This window comes from Cervus canadensis, chromosome 29 (assembly GCF_019320065.1).
Source record: "Cervus canadensis isolate Bull #8, Minnesota chromosome 29, ASM1932006v1, whole genome shotgun sequence".
NCBI classification, from domain to species: Eukaryota; Metazoa; Chordata; class Mammalia; order Artiodactyla; family Cervidae; genus Cervus; species Cervus canadensis.
In genome coordinates this window covers 43,654,680-43,674,809 of record NC_057414.1, presented here as the reverse complement: position 1 = coordinate 43,674,809, position 20,130 = coordinate 43,654,680, and the positions used below count along the sequence as shown (strand labels likewise).

Genomic DNA, 20,130 nt, shown 5'->3' with positions numbered 1-20,130 from the left:
TTCCCTGGCCAGGAATTGAACCTGGGCCCCCTGCATTGGGAGCTCAAGAGTCTTAGCCACTGGACCACTAAGGAAGTTTCTCACAACCCTTAATTTAATCACACCTGTTGTGGCAGTCAGAGCTTGGGTTGGAAAGTAATTCCTAGACACTGCGTATTTCAGAAGGGAGTAAGAGCAGGGTGCAGAGATAATGAAGCAACTGCAAATGTAGCCCGCTGACCTCCTGACAGACCAAGGAGAGTCAACACTATTCATGGGTTAGTAGCCAATTTTTATAGCCTCAAGAGAAAGAAAATTCCCGCTGAAAGGTTGGCACTAAGTGATTGGTTAGGGTGCTATAAGGATCAGGGAGGTGGCTTAGACAGTAAAGAATCTGCCTGCAATGCAGGAGGCCCAGGTTCGATCCCTGAGTCAGGAGGATCCCCTGGAGAAGGAAACGGCAACCGACTCCACCATTCTAGCCTGGGAAATCCCATGAGTAGAGGAGCCTGGTGGGCTATACTCCATGGGGTCACAAAAGAATTGGACATGACGGAGTGACTAACACTTTCCATATTCACTTTCTAGGCCACTGTAAGGAGACTACTGGAGTGGGCATTTTTGCCAATATGGGGTCAGGATGCCTGCTAGTGGTGATCGGGGTGGAGGGCTTTCGGCAACGGTTACAAAGGGGCTTGGTCGGCTTCGAAGGTGACCTTGGCTCTAGGCTCCGCTTATGTGGCCTTGGTGTCAGGCCTCGCACCTGTGGCCTGGGGGCAGGACTCCACAACACCCGCAGAGTCCCTTTTGCCGCACAAGGTAACATCCCCGGGCCTGGGAATCAGGACTCTGTATTCATTTCCTCAGGCTGCCGTAACAAAGCACCACAAACTGGGGTGCTTAAAAAAAGGAGACGTGAACCATCTTACAGCTCTCCAGAGGCCAGAAGTCCGAGATCAGGCGTTGCGGAGGCCGTGCTTGCTCTGCAGGTGCTGGGACAGTGTCCTCTCGGCCTGCAATGGTCCCTGCAGACTTCGGGATTCCGTGGTCGCAGCCCTATCACGTGAATCCTCTGCCTCCCCATCGTCTTCCTCCTGTGTACATGTGTCCAGACTATCCCTTCTCATAGAGATACCAGTCATGTTGGATTAGGGCCACCCTGATGATCTCATCTTCACTTGGTTGCATCTGCAAAGGCTCTAGTCCAAATAAGGTCACATTCTGAGGTCTTGGGGTTAGGACTCCACCAGGCCTTCTTTAGGAGGACACAATTCATTCCATAACAGACATAGACCTTTTGGGGGCCATGGTTCTGCCTCCTCCAGCTCCACCCCCAAGGACCGGCCAGCATTTAAGGCAGGAGAAGGACCAGGCACCTTGAGCAGACCAGCACCTCCCAATGCGCTTCACAGTACAACCTCAAACGCCTATTTTCATGGGAGGTGACAGAACCAAGGGAGTGATGGTCAGACCCAGGGGAAGATGAGGAAAGGTTGCCAACCAAGGTTAGACCACTGGCAGAACTGGTACGTGGCCCCAGGGCTCCAACTCCAGTTCTGGTCTCTGCACTCTGGGACCCAGCTTTCACCAGGATTTCGAAGGGATTTCGAGAACTGGAAATATCCACAATTAGGAGCCCTTGGCCTCTGCCAGCCCAGCCACACGCCCCAGGCTTCAGCTTGTGATGTTCTTGAGGGCTTGGTGGTCAGCTGTCCTGGACACAGGGACCCCTGCTCGTAAATCCTGGCCTCCCCTGGACAGGAGCTGGTGAGGCTGTGGCCAAGGACAGCCCGCCTCCCTCTGCCTCTCAGCTCCGCACATTGTGCTTGAGGTCTTCTTCCTGCCTCTCGGAGGACACAGATTCTGATCCTAGCGATAGGACTTCCAGGAGCATCAGGAGACCACCCCCAGGCTGGCCCTGCCTGGGGGTCCCAGGGCAAGAACAGCAGCTGAGGCCCCAGGTTCCAGCTCATGGGTGGGTTGGGCCCCCTCCCCCAAAGGACAGGATGCTGCAGCCAGCAGCAGGCAAGAGCACTCACAGGGGGCGCCACAGTCCCAGCTCCAAGGCTGGACAAACCACTTCCCCCTGGGTGACCCCAGCCTGCTCCCCTGACCTCTGTCGGCATCTCTTCTGCCCATGGGGGCAACCAGCCACTCACCACATCCCTGAGGACGAGCTGTCCCATATAGGGCGCCCATGTGTGGGACGTGCCAGCCTGGATCCCTCCCCCACCTGTTCGTTTCCATCCTGAGGATGCAATAAACTTCTAGTCAAAGGGAAAAATGCAAAGTGGAAAAAGTACATTTTTCCTTCATCCACTTTAATGGGAAAAAAAGCAGGTGGAAAAAAAAACTGATTTGTGAAAAATGAAAATAAAAGCTGATTTGGGGCCATTTTTGTTCTCCTTTTAGACCTTGCTATGGTAGCTCAAAGGTAGAAGAATTCACCTGTAATGGAGGAGCCGCAGGAGGCATGGTTTCAATCCCTGGGTCGGGAAGATTCCTTGGAGGAAGAAATGGCAACCCACTCCAGTATTCTTGCCTGGAGAATCTCATGGACAGAGGAACCTGACAGACTACAGTCCATGGAGTCGAAAAGAGTCGGACACAGCTGAGCAATGGACACTTTTTGGGGTGACACCAGTGGTGAAGAACCCACCTGCCAATGGAGGAGACATAAGAGACATGGGTTCGATTCCTGGTCCGGAAGATCCCCAGTATTCTTGCCTGGAGAATCCCATGGGCAGAGGTGCCTGGCGGGCTACCGTCCATGGGATCGCAGGGAGTTGACTGAGCGCACACACAGAGACTTCCCTAGTGCAGACGAGGGACACAGAATCCTTTCTACCCGGTGGGCTTCCCTGAGGCGGGTTTAACACCGAGCAGGACCCTGGGGGAGCCTGAAGCTGCCTGGGCCTGGCGCTGGTTATCGCAGGAGCCTGTCGTGGCTGGCTCGGCCCAGACTCAGGCTTTGAACTCCAAGGCTGGCCCTTCTCCCTTCTCAACAGGCCTGGGGACAATGAACACAGATTCTGTGTCCCCGAGACCTTCCTGGGTGGACAACACTGTGTCTGAGACCCCTCCCTCACCTCCAGCCTCCCTCTGCCGAGCAGCCCGGCTGGATGGAACCAAGGTGACCTCACGCTGGCCGCCTCCCCTCCCACGACCACATCTGGGCACAGGAGACACTTGCCCCCATGCGGGAGCCTCCCAAGGATGATGGCCAAAGCCTTCTTCAGGCATGCTAAGTTCCCCAGCGTGAGTCACACCCAGGCCACCGTCACTCTGGGCCCTCCGGAATGAGTGACATTGAGACAGCAGGCGTGCTGGATTAGGGCCCACCCTGATGATCTTATCTTCACTTGGTTACATCTGCAAAGACTCTAGTTACAACTTCTTCTAGATCGCCAACAGGTGATCATTGTCCCTGACGGCCAATGCCGTGTGGGCTGTGACTGGGCTCCAACCTTGAGCTTGGTTAGCAGCCAAATCCTTGGCTTCCAGAGTGAGAAGTTGTATTGTCCATGTTATAGATGAGAAAACTGAGGCGGGAGGGGCTTCGCAGGCTTCCCATGGGGGTAAGAAACAAGGCTGGATGCCCACGTCCCTGAGGTCCCCGTCATTCTCTGCCCTCTCTCAGTTCAGGGCCAGGTAATGTGGCAGTTCGTGGGGACTCTGGGCACTCACCCAACGGGGCTTCTCCCACCTCCAGGCTGGCGCATCCCATCCTCTGCAGGTCCATGAAGGCCCACCCTCACCTGTGATGACCAACATGAGGACCAACCTCAGGACTTCAGCTCCAGGAGGGTCTGACACCGGGGCCCACAGAGGGCTCATCACCTGTCACCATGAGGCCCAAGAAGACGACAGGCCATGTGACACCTGACGGTTTGAAAGGTCTCCCCTGCTCATCTCAGTCCCCCTCGGGGCCCCAGCCTGGAGCTCTGTCTGGAGCTCATGGGAGGGGTCCAAAGCAAGGACCGCAATTCCGTCTTGAAGTCAGCTCTTGTAGCAAACGTGATACCCAAGCTTTTAATTTGCAAGGTGGGGATATTTTGGATTTAAAAAATGTAAGTCCCCAAAATTCAGCCCCAAAAGTTTATGCCATACATGAGATGTTAGGAAAATCTGGGAGGTTCCTACTGGCCAGTCCAAGGATCAGATGAAGCACATCAGAAATGGGTGAATTCCTGAGTCTCTTACGAAAACCCAGCCATATGCTCCCCTGGTCACATCTGGAGGTTGGTATGACAACTCATTTATCTGAAAACTGATGAGGGAATGGAAAGAGTGAGCATTTAAACCAGCTTTTCTGTTGTTGTTGTTGTCCAGCTGCTAAGTTGTGTTCAACTCTTTGTGACCCCATGAACTGCAACACACCAGGTTCCTCTGTCCTCCACTATCTCCCAGAGTTTGCTCAGATTCATGTCCATTGAGTCGGTGATGCCATCTAACCATCTTATCCTCTGCCACCCTCTTCTCCTCCTGCCCTAAATCTTTCCCAACATCAGGATTTTTTCCAATGAGTCGGCTCTTCCCATCAGGTGGCCAAAGTATCAGCTTTGTATTCAAAGCAGATTCAGCTTTAGCTTCAGTCCTTCCAATGAGTATTCAGGGTTGATTTCCTTTAGGATTGACTGGTGTGATCAAAGCAATGTCTCTGCTTTTTAATACACTGTTTAGGTTTGTCACAGCTTTCCTTCCAAGGAGGAAGGATCTTTTAAGTTTCATGGCTGCAGTCACTATCTGCAGTGATTTTCTTTCCAAGAAAAGAAAATCTGTCACTGTTTCCACTTTCTCCCCGTTTATTTGTCAGAAAGTGATGGGACTGGATGCCATGATCTTAGTGTTTTGAATGGTGAGTTTCAGGCCAGCTTTTTCACTCTCCTCTTTCACCCTCATCAAAAGGCTCTTTAGTTCCTCTTCACTTTCTACCACAGAGTGTAAGGACCACATTTTAGGCGATGCGCGGAGTTCTTGTTTAATGGGAAGCAGAGCTTCAGAGTGACCAGATTAAGACACCATCCATCTGCAGCTCCTAATGAAATAATGGACCCAGGCAAGGTTGCTCAGAGGCAGTGGAAACCACTCGGAGAAGAGCAGAGTGAGAGCAGCCGGCAGGCAAAGGGGAAGCTGGGCCTTGCTGGGCTCCCAGCTCCATCCCCGAGGGCAGCGGGACCAGGCAGAGAAGCAGGGGGTTGGATGCTGGGAAGGAACTGGCATTCATCCTGTTGGCTGTACGCTGCACTGAGAGGTGCATAAAAGCATCTTCGTATTCAGGAGTGAAATGATACGATACCTGGTATTTACTTTAAAACATTCCAGAAGAGAAGACAAAAAGAGGGGTGCTGGGACTGATTAAACAAGAACAGCAGAATGGTGATAACTGTTGAACCTGGGAGACGGGAACTTGAGGGCTTGCCACACTCATCTCTGTGTTGCATATGGTTTTAAAATTCCATCATAAAAATGTAACATGAGAAAAGAAACAGAATAATAGTTGGAGGTCCAGGGAGTGGCCTGGATGGACGAAAGTGAGCATCCAAGGCCTGGAGGGTGGGAGGACAGGCAGAGACGAGAGCGTGTAGCCGAGGGGCAATGCCAGCCCCAGCCCAGGAGCCACCTAAGGGTTGGGGAGCACCCACAGCCCATCCGGGTGCCCTCTGAAGGGGGCACAGCCATCTCCTCTGGACGCTCCCAGGGAGGATGGCTCCTGTGCACTGAGAACTCAGGTCTCCAAGGAGAGCTTCAGGGTAAAGCCAGGCATTGTCCCCCAGCCCGCTCCCCTGGGCCTCCGAGTCTGCCCACCCCCCATCATGGTGCCCAGGAGGGACGCGGCAGGCAGACCGAATAGCCCTGGGTTACCCACGCCCTGGGAGGCCTCCCAGTGGGTAGAACAGGCACCATTCCCTTATTCATAAGGGAACCGCCCTTCCCACTCCTCAGAGTAAGGCAAACGAAGGTTCTCTATGGATTCCAAGGACAGCAGAGGGGAGATAAAATGGGGGAAGGATGAGTCAAATTCAGCTCAAGATTCACCTTCCATCAGAGAGAACTGAAAACACGTCCACACAAAAACTCATGCATGGATATTCATAGCAGCAAGCTTCGTAAGAGCCACACTACATATGTGTAATTCATAAATCCATAACACATGCTCATTGTAACCAGTGTCCGTCAGTAGATTATGGATACACTGTGGTCCATCCACACTGCAGACTATTACTCAGCCACGAAGAAGGAATGCCGCTCTGGGGCTTCCCTGGCGGCTCAGTGGCAAAGAATCCGCCTGCCGGTGCAGGAGACACGGGTTTGATCCCTGATCTCTGAAGATCCCTCATGCCACAGAGCAACTAAGCCAGAGCACCCCAACTATTGAGCCTGTGCTCTAGGACTCGGGAGCCGCCACTCTGGAGCCCAAGGCCCTAGAACGCATGCTCCACAGCAAGAGGAGCCACGGCAGTGAGAAGCCCAGGCAGCGCACCTAGAGAGTAGTCCCTGCTCGCCACAGCTAGAGAAAAACCCACGTAGCGGTGAAGACCCAGCACAGCGCCCCCCCAAAAAAAGGGAATGAGCCTCTGACACAAGCGACAAGGTAGATGGCCCTGGAAGTCAGCATTTTCAGGGCACGAGGCCAGACACAGAAGGCCACATAGCATGTGACTCTGAGTGTATGACAAAGGGGGGGCGAGGGGTGTTGTTATTGGATACGGGTTTTTTGGAGGGTGATGAAATATTCGGAAATTGTATGGTGTGTTTGCACAACTCTGTGAGTTGACTAAAAACTACTGAACTGTCATGCTTTTGGGGTGAATTTTATGGTATGTGAATGAGAGCTCAGTTTTTTAAAGAAACAAGCCCATGTGAACAGGTGCCCAGGAAGCCCACCCTCTGCTGGCAGGTGGGGGTGGGGGTGTCCCTGGAGCGAGGCCCCGGCCCCTTACCCAGAAAGCAACCCGGCTGGAGCCGGCTGAGAGCGGCCTGACCCATCCCGGGCCTTTTTCACACCTCTGTCTTCCCCTCCCGCCTTGCATCATCCTGCTGCTCAAACACATCCAGAGCTCTTCTGACCCAGAGCTTTTCATCTGCGGTTTTCTTGGCGTGGAACTCACTTCTCGCCCTGAGTTCGGTATAACTGGCTCGCTCGCACCATTAGGATCTCAGCACGGACCCCCGTGGGGGGAGGGCTTCCGCAGTACACTCTAGAGGACTACCGCCCTGAGCGCCGCGGTACCACCTGCGGCACGCAGCGTCTTCTTGTTTCTTTGCTCATCTGTTGCCTGGAGCGGCTTCAAGGCTGGATTCTCAGCACTGGGCTCGATCCCTGGAGCCCAGCTGGCACCTCATAAATGCATGTTGATGAATGAATGAGTGAACATTGAACATACTGATATTCAGTATGTGATATGGTCAATACTGATTCACATTGAAGGGGGTTTATTTTTTTTGCACCCTGTGAGGCTTGTGGGATCTTAGTTCCCCGACCTGGGATCAAACCTGGGCCTTCGGCAGTGAACGCTCCAAGTCTTAACCACTGGACTGCCCGGGAAGTCCCAAGGAATACCTCGTCATCTAGAGAAGACTGGTTCCATTCAGGACTCCCACTTCCTAAGAGGAAGATTTTTCAACACCCTTATTACAAGTCAAATGGGGTCAAATTCCTCTCTCCTGTCCATGCAGTTTTAAGGTTAAGGGTGTCCCCAGGGGGACCTTGGCCCCATCTGATTGGTGACAAGCGGAATCCATGGGGCATGATGAGAAAGACCACCTTCTTGTTTCTCCTCTGACTCTTCAATGTTTACTTAGAGGGGTCAGTTCTTCCCCAGCTTTGGAGGAAAACTTGGCCAAGCCCCAACTTCCCTGGACAAACACCAAAGTCCGGTTTCAGAAATGAGACGGCAAGTCTGCTGTCACAGACCGGTGGGCGGTGATCTCCTCTTGGACGGTGGGCGTCTCCCCTCCGGTCTCTCCTCCTCCTGCCTCCTCCTTAGTGGTAATTCTCACTTCAGAGCAGTGGGAGGAAGGGACTTCTGGAAAGTTCTGACTGGATGGGCACCATCGTGGATGGATTCACCCTCTCTGGGCCCGATGAGGGTTCACAGCCAACCCTTTCTCTGCAGAACGCTCATCTGTTCTTCAAGGGCTGTTGCTTGCTTCTTGGAAGGAAAGCTATGACAAACCTAGACAGCAGATTAAAATGCAGAGACGTCACTTTGCTGACAAAGGTCCATATCGTCAAAGCTGCATTTTTTCCAGTAATCATGTTCGGATGTGAGAGTTGGACCATAACGAAAGCTGAACACTGAAGAATTGATGCTTTTGAACTGTGGTATTGGAAAAGACTCTTGAGAGTCCTTTGGACTGCAAGGCGATCAAACCAGTCAGTCCTAAAAGAAATTAGTCCTGAATATTCATTGGAAGGACTGATGCTGAAGCTGAAGCTCCAGTACTTTGGCCACCTGATTCCAAGAACCGACTCATTGGAAAAGCCTGTGATGCTGGGAAAGATTGAAGGCAAAATGAGAAAGGGGCAGCAGAGGATGAGAGGGTTGGATGGCATCACTGACACAATGGACATGAATTTGAGCAAATTCTGGGAGATAGTGAAGGACAGGGGAGCCTGGCGTGCTGCAGTCCATGGGGTCGCAGAATCAGACAAGACTGGGCAACTGAACAGCAACTGGGAACCATGGCAAGTGGTCCATCTGCTTGGCAGACGCTGCATTGCCAGCAATGTGCGGGTGCCGACTGTTTTATGAGGTGGACGCATGCCACCGTGAGGGAACTTCGTCACAGAGAGTAGCTTGCCAAGGTACACCCTAGGGTGCGTGTCGAGCTGGGGGTGGGGCTGGCTCCTGACTGCCTCCCTCACCCTGGAGGGGCCTGCCACATGCTGTGCTGACAGGCACCCCCATCCCAACACACAGGATCCCCTTGTGGAGCAGGGCAGGCCTCTGTGCATCCCCGGTGAGAGGCAGGGCCCCTGGCCAGGGCTGGGGTCGCTGCCCGTCAGAGGTTTGCCCCAAAGAAATTCTCTTGTCCCCCTCCCCCCAGAACACCGGCCACCTCCCCCCCGAACCACATCGCTGCCACACCCTCCCTTGAAGCCTCTGTGGAAACTTCCTGTTACACATGGAGGAACAGGGGCCAGAAGTCACCCAGAGCCACGTGACAGCCAGGGTTGAACTGGGCCTTAAACCTTCTTGGGGGTTCCCTATCGAGGGTCTGTCTTTCCGCCTCCTGCAGGGAGGGGCTTCAGAGATCCAGAAGTTTCCATGCAGGTGCTCCCCCGGCCCCGACCCTGCAGGACAAGCCTCGTGGTCTCCTGGCTCCCAGAGGCACCGGCCTCTCAGTGGACCCCGGAGCCCCCAGCCGGAGACCCTCCCAAAGCCCGGTGCCCCGAACTTTCCCTGAGGAGGCCGGCCGGGGTGAGGGGCCGGCTACCGGTGCTCCTCCGAGCCCCGCCCTTGTGTGGGGCCTCCTGGGCGGCCCATTAGCCCGCAGCCTCGGGCTCCTGCAGGGAGAGGCCTAATGCAGCTGGTCCCCCAAGGGCCCTGCTTCCCGCAGACGGATTGGGCGTCTCTCCTCCTCAGAGGAGGCAGAGCCTGGAGTGGATCCCGGGGACCAACCCGTCGGACTCCGCGAGCCTGCAGCCAGACCTGCGGCCAGAGAAGCCAAAGGGCCAGGCCCCAGGAAGCCGCCCAGGCCTCCGGGAGCCAGGTCCTCCTCCAGGAGCGGACGGCGTGGGCGGGCCAGGTGAGAGGCCGCTGCTTCAAGCCCGAGGTCAGACCTTGCCCCCCGCACGGCAAGCGCACCCTGAGCAAGGCCGCTCCTTCTGGGGCCAGGGGTCAGGCGGACCCGAGGCCTGGATGGTCCTAAGTCTCCTCTCTTGCGGGAGAGACGGGTGGGAGAGTGGCCCTTAGGTCTGGTGAGTTCCTCCTGGCCCCAGGGCCAGCGGTGCCATGAGCCCCGTGTGGGAACAGCCCCGCCCTGGGTGCCTGGGTGTCATCTGTCCGGCCCCCAGCAGGTGCCCGCCAGGTCGAGGCGAACACAGACAGTCCTCACTGAGCCTGCCGGGGACGGGAGGGACTCTCATGGCCCAGATGCCTCCTCTCGTCGGACAGACAACTTTTGGAGACCCCCGCCTGCCAGGCTCCCGGCTCTGCCATCCAGGGGCGGGCGTCCAAGCCAAGAATCGCTGTCGGGGGCTGAGGCCGGCCGGCCCCCCCAGTCCCCTGATATCCCTGCCCCACCTGATGACCATGGCCCAAAGGACCTGCATGGCCGTCTCAGCAGACGGGGAGGGGTCTCCAGGGGGCTGAAGGAGGGTCACGACTCCAGGGTGGGCACTGGACAGTCGGGGGTACATGTGCTGGTGTCTGAGCCAAAGGTGGGGGGCCCAGCAGGGCAGAAGGGGGCCCTGAGGCAGCGCAGGGGTGGGAGGACTCGCCCGGTGGAATGCGGCATCCCGCGGTTCCTGATCCCTCCGAAGCCTTCAGAAGTCAGACCCCATGCAGTCCTCCACGCACAGCTACGGGAGGACAACCAGGTGGCGAACTCAGGGTCCTTTATAAGGAGAAATTAAGGGCACACGGCCTGGGGCCACGGCTGCCGCCCCCTCCCCGAGCAGCCCCTTCGGCCTCAAGCAGCATCTCTCAGCCCTGACTCTGGGGGGAGGTGGGAGGGGGTGTGGGTCCCTCGGGACCAGGAAGGGGTCTAGTTCAGGTCCCATCCCCCACCCTCACCCAGGCGGGGCACTGAGGAGGCCTCGGCAACCAGTTCAAGAATAAACATGACCCGTAATATGAATATCACTGCGGCTTCCCAGGTGGCACTAGAGGTAAAGAACCCATCTGCCAATGTAGAAAATGATAAGAGGTGCGGGTTCCATCCCTGGGTCGGGAAGATCCCCTGGAGGAGGACATGGCAACCCACTCCAGCATTCTTGCCTGGAGAATCCCCACGGACAGAGGAGCCTGGCGGGCTACAGTCCATGGGGTCGCAAAGAGTCAGACATGCCTGAGCATGCACGAATATTGGTTAGAAGCGATACAATCCATTACACCATTAGTTCAGGAAAAAAACAACCTTTGTAAAATGAAATAGCAGCTGCCCTGGGGACCAATTCCCTGATTCCGCACCCAGAGCCTTGATGTGTAACAAGCTGGGTTCCCGGGGGACCCTGCCTCCGTGCCTGGGCTCCGAGGAGGCAGCTGAGCCCTGTGGGTGGGTGTAAGGACCGTGACCCTGGTGGGCACTGCAGGCCAGGGGAGCAAGGGCACGTGGTGCTTCCAGTACCAGGCTGTGGAGTCCGTCCCAGGTCCCGACCAGGCCCCGAAGATGCTGAGCTTTGCCACCCTGGGTCTCCGAGCCCCGCGTGCCTGGGTGGAGGGCGAGGGGGGTCAGACCAGGCAGGCAGTGGACAATGGGAATGAAAGGCAGCCCCGGGTGGAGGGACGCGCAGGCCCGTCAGAGAGTGGACAAACGTCAGGGCTGGGGTGCCCTGGGCCCCAGCAGGTGCTCACAGCGACGAGCTCTGGGGTCTGGCGGGAGGCAAGCCCCACAGTAACTGCGGAGGGGCCGTGCTGACCCCAGGGCGCACTCTGGCACCTGGGAAGGTCAGGGGTCAGGGAGCTCACCGAGCGTGCTGTGTGGCCCACTTCGTCCACCCACCACGATGGGGTGCAAGGTGCCAGGCACAGGGATCCCTGATCCCAGGGAGGAGCAGTGCCCACCACCTCTCCCGGGGGGCACATCACAGTGACCAGCCACACACAACCACTCTGCCCACCCACGCTGACTGCTGCAGGCCCGGGAGCTGGCCACTCAGAGGCTCCGAGGGACCCGCCCCCAGCAGGGTGGAGGCCAGGCCAGCACTGAGCACGGATGGCCAGTGCCCTGAGCCTTGCCCCGAGCTTGGCCACCCTCACATCCAGCAACAGAAACGGACGCCGGCCTGCCCCAGAGCCGGGAGCACGTAACCTGAATTAGGCATGAGGGAACGTGGCCTGGTGTGGCCAGCGACAGCTCCAAAGAGTGGCAAGTGGTATAACCAGAGGGCGTCCAGTCACCGCCTGGCTGAGTGGAGGTCTCCCGCCCTGGCCTTGTCCCTGGGGTGGGGGGTGCCTGAGCCACAGGGGCCCCAGCTCTGCGGCCCTCAGCTCTCTCCCCACTGTTGCCAGGGATGGAGAACACTCTCAACAGCAGCGGCTCCAGGAGCAGCAGTCCGGGCACTGTGGGCCCCACCCCAGGGCCCCTCCACACAGTGCAGGAGGTGCTGGACGCGCTGGTCATGTTCACCTGCGTGGGCGGCATTGTGGGCAACGGCCTGGTGGTCTGGCTGCTGGGCTCCCGGCGGCGGAGGGGCCCGCTGGGCATCTACCTGCTCCACCTGGCCGTGGCCGACCTCCTCTTCCTCCTCTGCTTGGCCGCGCTGACCATCCTGAGCGCCAGCTCCTGGGGGGCCCGCGTGCACCACCTGGGCCTCCGGGCGGTGAGGAGCGCCGGGTACCTGGCCTACACGGTGAGCCTGAGCCTGCTGACGGCCGCCAGTGCCCAGTCCTGCCTCCCCGGCCTCTTCCCCACCTGGTACCGGGGCCGCTGGCATCTGCGCCTGTCAGCCGTGGTGTGCGCCGCACTCTGGCTGCTGGCCGTCCTGCTGATCATGCCGGCCTGGTACTTCCACGACAAGGCCGAGCGTCCCCACTCGTGGCCGGGATCCAGGGCGGAGACCGTCTTGCACTTCGTCACCCTGATCAGCTCCACGCCCGTCATGGCCCTGTCCGGCATGGCCCTCTGCATCCAGGTGCAGAGGAACTCACGCCCATGGCAGCGGCCGCTCACGCGGCTCTACCTGGCCGTCCTGCTCTGCATCTTTGTGTTCCTCGCCTGCGCCCTGCCCCTCGGCATCTCCTGGTTCCTGCTCTACTGGCTGGACCTGCCCCAGCACGCAAAGACTGTCTTTGGCCGCCTCACCTGCCTCTCTCTGTCCGTCAGCAGCAGCACCAAACCGATGATCTACTTCCTGGTGAGCAGCGGGGGCCACTTGAGCCTGCGGGAGCCCCTGGGAGCCATGCTCAGCAGGGTGCTGCAGGAGGAGCCCGAGCTGGAGGAGGGGGATACGCCCTCCACCGACCCCAGCGACGAGGTGAGGGTCTGAGAGCCGCCCGGAGCCGCCCACCCTGTGCCAGCCCTATGAGCCCTACCCCGCGGCTCCTGCCCTGCTCCCTCCCTTTCCCAAGCCCAGCGTCCAGTGGTCACTCCAGAGGCAAACAGCTGCTGTGCGCCAGGTCCCAGGGGGGTGGGGGTGAGCGTGCGGGGCAGTCAGGAGGGAGCTGAGGTCCCGGGCCCAGGGACATAGAAACTCTTGACAGCAGTCAGGCGAGCCGCACGGAGCCCTTAGCCACCCCACAGCCTTGGCGGGTGCCCCCCACAGCCAGGTGCCAACCTTTCAGTGGTTGGATCATCAGAGAGGTCCCGGGAGAGGCGGGGCAAGTGGGGCAATGGTGGCAGGAGGGTGGTGGTCAGGGGGCTCAGGGTGAGTGCCAATGGTCCATCGCATCTAGATGAGTCTGTATTATTTTTAACACTGATTTACTTGGTTGCCCCGAGTCTCCGTTGCAGAACCTTTGTCACTGTGTGCATCTTCACTGCAGCATGCGGGGTTTTTTAGTTGCAGCATGTGGGATCCAGTTCCCTGACCAGGGATCAAACCCGGGCCCCCTGCAGGGCGAGTGCAGAGCCTTAGCCACCAGACGGCCAGGGAAGTCCCGGTGGTTTTGTATCTTCATCAGACACGCAGCAGCTGAGTGCCAGCGCGGGTGACAGGATGCGGGGGCAGCCCACAGGCACCAAGGGAGCAGCACAGATGGCGGTGATGGGCCGTGGGCCGTGGGCAAGAGAAGGCGTGCATGGAGACAGCGCCGGGGCGGGCGGTCCAGAGTGGACAGAGGAGCGTACCTGAGAGACACACCGGGATTCCCAGGATCCCAGACCCGGCCAGGGTGCGGGGGTGGCTGCGAGGGGCGGGGCCCTGGGAGCCTCGTGATCCGTCAAGGCCGCGGGTCTCTGTGGCGCCCTGTTCACCCAGAGGCCTACAGGCCGGGACAGAGGCCTGGGGTGGGACTGCCAGCCTGCTGGGTCCGTGCCCACCAGGAGACACAAGGGCAGGCGGTTTCTGCTCAGCCACGCTCCACAGCGGTGGGCACCCTGCGTGGGCCATGCATACAGCAGGCATTTAACAGGCGGTGTTTAACATTTAAACAGGCATTTAACAGCAGCTGTTCGGTGGAGTGCCAGTGCTCACGGGGTGCTCACAGGTGCACCTGGCTTCATCCCCCGCCTCCTTTGGGGCTCTTCTGCCTCCTCTGCATGGACCCCTGGGCAGCAACAGTCCCCCCAACCCTGCTCCGCTACCCTCTGCCCGCCCCCCTACAGCCCCGCCCACCAGCTCCAGGCCGCCCTCTGCCCGCCCCTCCTACAGCCCCGCCCACCAGCTCCAGTCCATCCTATGCCCGCCCCTCCTACAGCCCCGCCCACCAGCTCCAGTCCACCCTCTGCCCGCCCCTCCTACAGCCCCGCCCACCAGCTCCATTCCGCCCTCTGCCCGCCCCTCCTACAGCCCCGCCTACCAGCTCCAGTCCATCCTCTGCCCTCCCCTCCTACAGCCCCGCCCACCAGCTCCAGTCCATCCTATGCCCGCCCCTCCTACAACCCCGCCCCCCTCCAGTCCGTCCTATGCCGCCCCTCCTACAGCCCCGCCCACCAGCTCCAGTCCGCCTCTGCCGCCCCTCCTACAGCCGCCCACCAGCTCCAGTCCATCCTATGCCCGCCCCTCCTACAGCCCCGCCCACCCGCTCCAGTCCACCCTCTGCCCGCCCCTCCTACAGCCCCGCCCACCAGCTCCATTCCGCCCTCTGCCCGCCCCTCCTACAGCCCCGCCTACCAGCTCCAGTCCATCCTCTGCCCTCCCCTCCTACAGCCCCGCCCACCAGCTCCAGTCCATCCTATGCCGCCCTCCTACAGCCCCGCCACCAGCTCCAGTCCATCCTCTGCCCGCCTCCTACAGCCCCGCCCACCAGTCCAGCCGCCCTTCGCCCCCCTCCTACAGCCCCGCCCATCCTAGCCCTCCTACAGCCCGCCCACCAGCTTCCAGTCGTCCTATTGCCCGCCCCTCCTACAGCCCCGCCCACCCTGCTCCAGTCCGCCCTCTGCCCGCCCCTCCTACAGCCCCGCCCACCAGCTCCAGTTGGCCTCAGGGCCTCTGCACCTGCTGTTCCCTCTGCCCAGAATGCTCCTCCCCCAGCTGCGCACAGAGCTCTCTCCCTCACCGCCTTCAGGTCACCGCTCAAGTGTCACCTCTTCAGAGAGGCCTTTCCTGACCGCCTTACATAAAATAATACAGCACACACAGCCCTCTGGTCCTCCCACCCTGCTCCACTTGCCCTGTGGACTCACCGCTGTGTGCTACGGGCTCACCAAGAGCAGGGGCTGTGCCCATTCGGGTCACAGCTTGCTCCACACCGAGGACAATGCCCGGGACAATGCCCGGCACAGAGAAGGGCCCAGGACATGTTTGTGGAATGTCCTGCTGGGCAGGCAGGCCTGGGGGCCCAGGGAACAGCAGCCACGATCGTGGGGTGGGGTGTTAATCCAGGTGGCTCCAGTCCATACTCATCTCCAAGAGGGCCCCCTCAAATGACACACCCCACGAGGACCCTCCCCCATGCCCAGATGGGAGCATGGGCGTTCATGTAGACACAAGTGAACAAAAGTGTGTGATGGGTGTGTCTGCCTGTTGATGTCCATCTATGTGGCAAGTCCACAGTACATAACCCACACCATCCTTACCCGGTGCTGACTGCTGGTCTTCAGCTGTTTCATGCATCTGTGATATTTTTTTCCTCCCCTCTGTAGGGCAGACTCCCTAAGAGGAAGGCCTGATTCTTTACAACCTTGCTGAAGGCTGATGGCAAAGGCTGCCATGCATCACCAAAATCTGACTTCCAGAATGAAGACGCAAGCCTGCGCATGAGCTGCTTCTTTGCTTTATCTGTTTCGAGGCTGTGTTATTAGGAGTGTACGAGTTTAAGGGTGTTCTATCCTGGGGAATTGGAGCTTTGGTGGTAAAATATGCAGCTGCCCTCGTGAATCTGAGTAGTGTTACTTCCTTACAGTCTGTCTGATATTATCACAGCTCCATCAGCTTTCTTGTCTTGCTGTTTGCATGATGCATCTTCTCTTTCTGTGACTTTCAAACTTTTTGTATCCTTATCTGTTAAGATGTATTACTTGTAAACAATTCAGAATTGGATGGAGTTGTAACTTTGAGAATTAAACCCAGCACTGCAGTGAGTGGGCTTGTGGTTCCTGAGTCCCGCCTCCCATGCAGGAGTCAGTCCTGGGTGATGGCAAAGCAGGATGAGCAGGTGGGAAGGCTCCTCCCTCACTGAGGGACCACAGCAATCGGGAGCGGGCAAAGGACTGGCTGTGGCTTTGAGCCTCAGCTCCGCCATCACCTCCCTGAGTGCCTTCTGTCCCCGAGGAGCTGTCTTGTCTTCCATAAAGTGGAGACAGCCACCTCCTCCTGGACCCCACCAGGCTGCTGTGCACTGGTCTGGCCTCCATCTATCAGCGAGTGCTGAGAAGTGTCATCCCTGGGCCTTCTTGGGGGGGGAGACCCGAGGTGCGTTAGAGCTGGGTAGGCATAGCGCAGCCTCACCTGAGCCACCCCAGGCCCCCTCCATCCTGTCCCTGTGTCCACCAAGGGTCAGGTAAAAGACGTCAGCCTGCACGGGGACTCGTGGGATCTCAGAGGAGGCGCTTTCATCCCAGGTAAGGCCGGGACAGATGTGGCTCTTTCATTGCCTAGGCCTCATTTTCCGGGGCAAAGTTGTGCCCGTCCTTGACTTGGGAGCTCCGCTTCGGACTCACAGAGCCCAGGGCACACGCAGGCCAGGGTCGTAAACAGGGCAGCGAGGCTGACCAAGGGGGCTGGGTGGGGGGACCCAGGTGGGCATGAGCAGGAGAGCCAGGGTGGCCGGGGAGGCCGGGACGGCAGGGGGCCGCCAGGATGACTCCCTCCGCCCTGGTCAGACAGCTCCACTTTGGTCCACTCCCGTCCATTCTGTTGCCCAGCCCCGTGCCCCCAGAGGCTCCTCTCAGCCCCCTTTGCCAAGGGGACGTTTGCCCTTCCAGACCTGGCTCCCTGCGGTCTGCCTGGCTGAGAGCCAGGAGGATGCAGAAGAGGGAAACGAAACGCAGAGCCATTTGGCCCAGAAACAGAACGTGGCAACCACTTGTTGCAGTTCAGTCACTCAGTCGTGCCAGACTCTCTATGACCCCAGGGACTGCAGCCTGCCAGGCTCCTCTGTCCCAGGGATCCTCCAGGCAGGAATACTGGAGTGGGTTGCTATGGCCTTCTCCAAGGGATCTTTCTAGCCCAGGGATCAAACCTGGGTCTCCTGCATTGGCAAGTGGGTTCTTTACTGTCTGAGCACCACACTTTTCAGCAAATCCGGAGCCTGGCACGAAGTTGCAAGTTAAGAGTAAACAGGGCTGATTCATGTCAATGTATGACAAAACCCACTGAAAAAATAAATAAATAAATAAAGGGGAAAAAAAAAAAAAGAGTAAACAGAAAAATGGATGAATGCTTAGTATCCTCCATCCTAAAACAAACCAGCCTCAGGGTTGGATGCGGTGACTCCAGACAAGACAGAGCAGAGGTGAAGCTCGTTCTGAAAATTGGAGAAAAGGTGAAGATACACGCCCTGGGTTTCCCAGGTGGTGCTAGCAGTAAAGAACCCGCCTGCTGATGCAGGAGATGCAAGAGATGCAGGTTTGATGCCCAGATCGGGAAGATCCCCTAGAGGAGGGCATGGCAACCCACTCCAGTATTCTTGCCTGGAAAATCCCATGGATAGACGAGCTTGGCAGGCTACAGTCAACGGGTTTGCAAACAGTCGAACAGCACTAAGCGCGCGCACACACACGCACACACACGCACACACACAGCTCAGGGACACCCCCCTGCCCAGGTCCCTGGGCAAAGGCTGGAGGAGTCTTTACTAGGCATGCTTATGTAATAAATGTAGCTTATGTAATAAATGACCACAAACTTAACATCTTAAAACAGAACAAATTCGGACTAATTTCTCTGAGCGGACTTGGAGCTTTTTTTTTTTTTTTTAATTAGGAAAAAGCAACTCCTTGTAGGGATACTTTAGCCTGTTGCTGCCGGAAAGATCACTAAAGTACAGTGCTACAGGGTGCTTCTGGCAGAAAAAGCATTCATTGACCCAAAGGAGACTGATTAGCTCAATCATGGCAGATGCTTCACTTCCCAACCTTTTCAGCCGATAACATTTTCGCACGGACTTAGGGTCCTATTTTCCATGTTTCTCTCAGTTGTATCAGAATCAGATCTTCAGTATTTTAAACTGGGTAACATATTTACATTTGCTAAAAGTGAAAGTGGAATGGAATCACTACAGCAAAATATTTCAGACTTCCCTGGTGGTCCAATGGTTAAGAACCCACCTGTCAATGCAGAGGACACAGGTTCGATCCCCAGTCTGGGAAGATCCCACATGCCAAGGGGTAACTAAGCCCGTGCACCACCACTACCGAAGCTCACGTGCCGCAGAGCCTGCTGCTCCACAAGAGAAGCCCCTGCAGTGAGAAGCCTGAGCTCTGCAGCCAGAGAAGCCCCAACTACAGAAAAGCCCTTGCACACAACCAAGACCCAGGGCAGCCAAACACAAACGCAGAAAAATAAAATAAGCTTCATTAATAGACACTGACGCTTGCGTTTTATACCAGTCTCGTATGTCACAAAGCAGTATTCTGAGTTTTTTCAACCACTACTAAATGTAAAAGTCACTCTTAGCTTGTGGGCTGTACCCAAAGAAAGGGGCAGGGGCCCAGATTTGGTCTGAGGGCAGCTGTTTGACAACCCCTGACCCAAATAGCATCGGGAAAATGGTTTACTGAATTCTGGGGGAGCTCCATGATGTAATACAATGAAGCGGTTTTGAATGACAATTGTGACAAATATTTTTAAAACATGGGAAAATGTTTATGACACATCAAGTGCAAAATAGCTGAACACACAAGGGTATGAACAGCCGGTGGTAACCATGTAAAAATGTGCAACATATGGAGGGTAATCTGCAAACTATTAAAAAGGCCCAGCTGGGTAAGCAGAGTAAGATAGTTTCATCACTCGTCTTTCCAATTTTTTTTTTTTCAAGAGGGCTCAGTATAATTCTTGGCTCAGGGTGATTCATGGTAAAGTGAAATTTCAGAGGTTGGGGGAGGCAGCATAGCCAGTGATCGAGATCATAACTCTGGGCTATATTGGGGGTTGGAACCCAGTTCTGGTCGTCACGCACTGCTGAGCCCCGGCTCCCTCTTCGAGGAGCAGTGGAGAGTGAGAGGGTGAGTCGGGAGGGTGAGCTCTGATTGGAGGCTTCCTCCCACCGTGACCTGCTCAGCCACCATGCCTCACAGGCGCCTCCCTCCCAGCTCTTCCCTGGGTCTCCTTGGTCAGCCAGCTCTCTGAGGCTGCTCCTCAACAGCCTGGGTCATGGGGGCCCACCCTGCCCTCACTAGTGCTAACCCAGCTCCTCCATCAGAAGGAGGCACCTCCGGAGTGCAGAGGCTCAGAGGCCGGTCCTAAAGAGCCTGGCTCAACGGCAGGCCAGAAGGCTCAAGCCACCATGTGCCTTTCAAGAAGTCCAGGGGACACAGGGTGACCATCTGACCCCGCACTTCCACTCCAAGAGAAGTGAAAACAGATCCAGGTGAAAGCTCGTACTCAATGTTCCCAGCAGTGCTATTCACAGCAACCAGAGAGTGGGAAAGTCCAAACATCCACCAGCCCGATGGATAACAAGATGTGGTTGGGCCATCCCGTACAACAGTGTTCAGGTGTAAGAAGGAATTTACACTGACACATGGATGAATCTTGACAAGGTTCAGTGAAAAAAGCCAGACACTCAAGGCTACATGTTGTATGATTCCATTTGTATTAAATGTCCAAAGTAAGCGAATCCAAAGAGATAGAAAGGAGGTTTGTGGTTGCCTGGGGCTGGGAATCAGGGACTGGGCAGTGACTGCTGGTGGGTCTGGGGTTTCCTTCTAGAGGGA

At 57.1% G+C, this 20,130-nt stretch overlaps 1 protein-coding gene across 1 annotated transcript; it reads left to right on the top strand.

The window, feature by feature from the left end:
* Window positions 1-608: 608 nt before the first annotated feature.
* Window positions 609-16,332, top strand: LOC122430752 (mas-related G-protein coupled receptor member D-like). The gene is made up of 5 exons (XM_043451571.1): window positions 609-690; window positions 9,226-9,407; window positions 9,477-9,735; window positions 12,162-13,126; window positions 15,895-16,332. The coding sequence occupies exons 1-5, from the start codon at window positions 609-611 to the stop codon at window positions 15,919-15,921; spliced, it is 1,515 nt and encodes a 504-aa protein (XP_043307506.1). The 3' UTR covers window positions 15,922-16,332.
* Window positions 16,333-20,130: the final 3,798 nt, after the last annotated feature.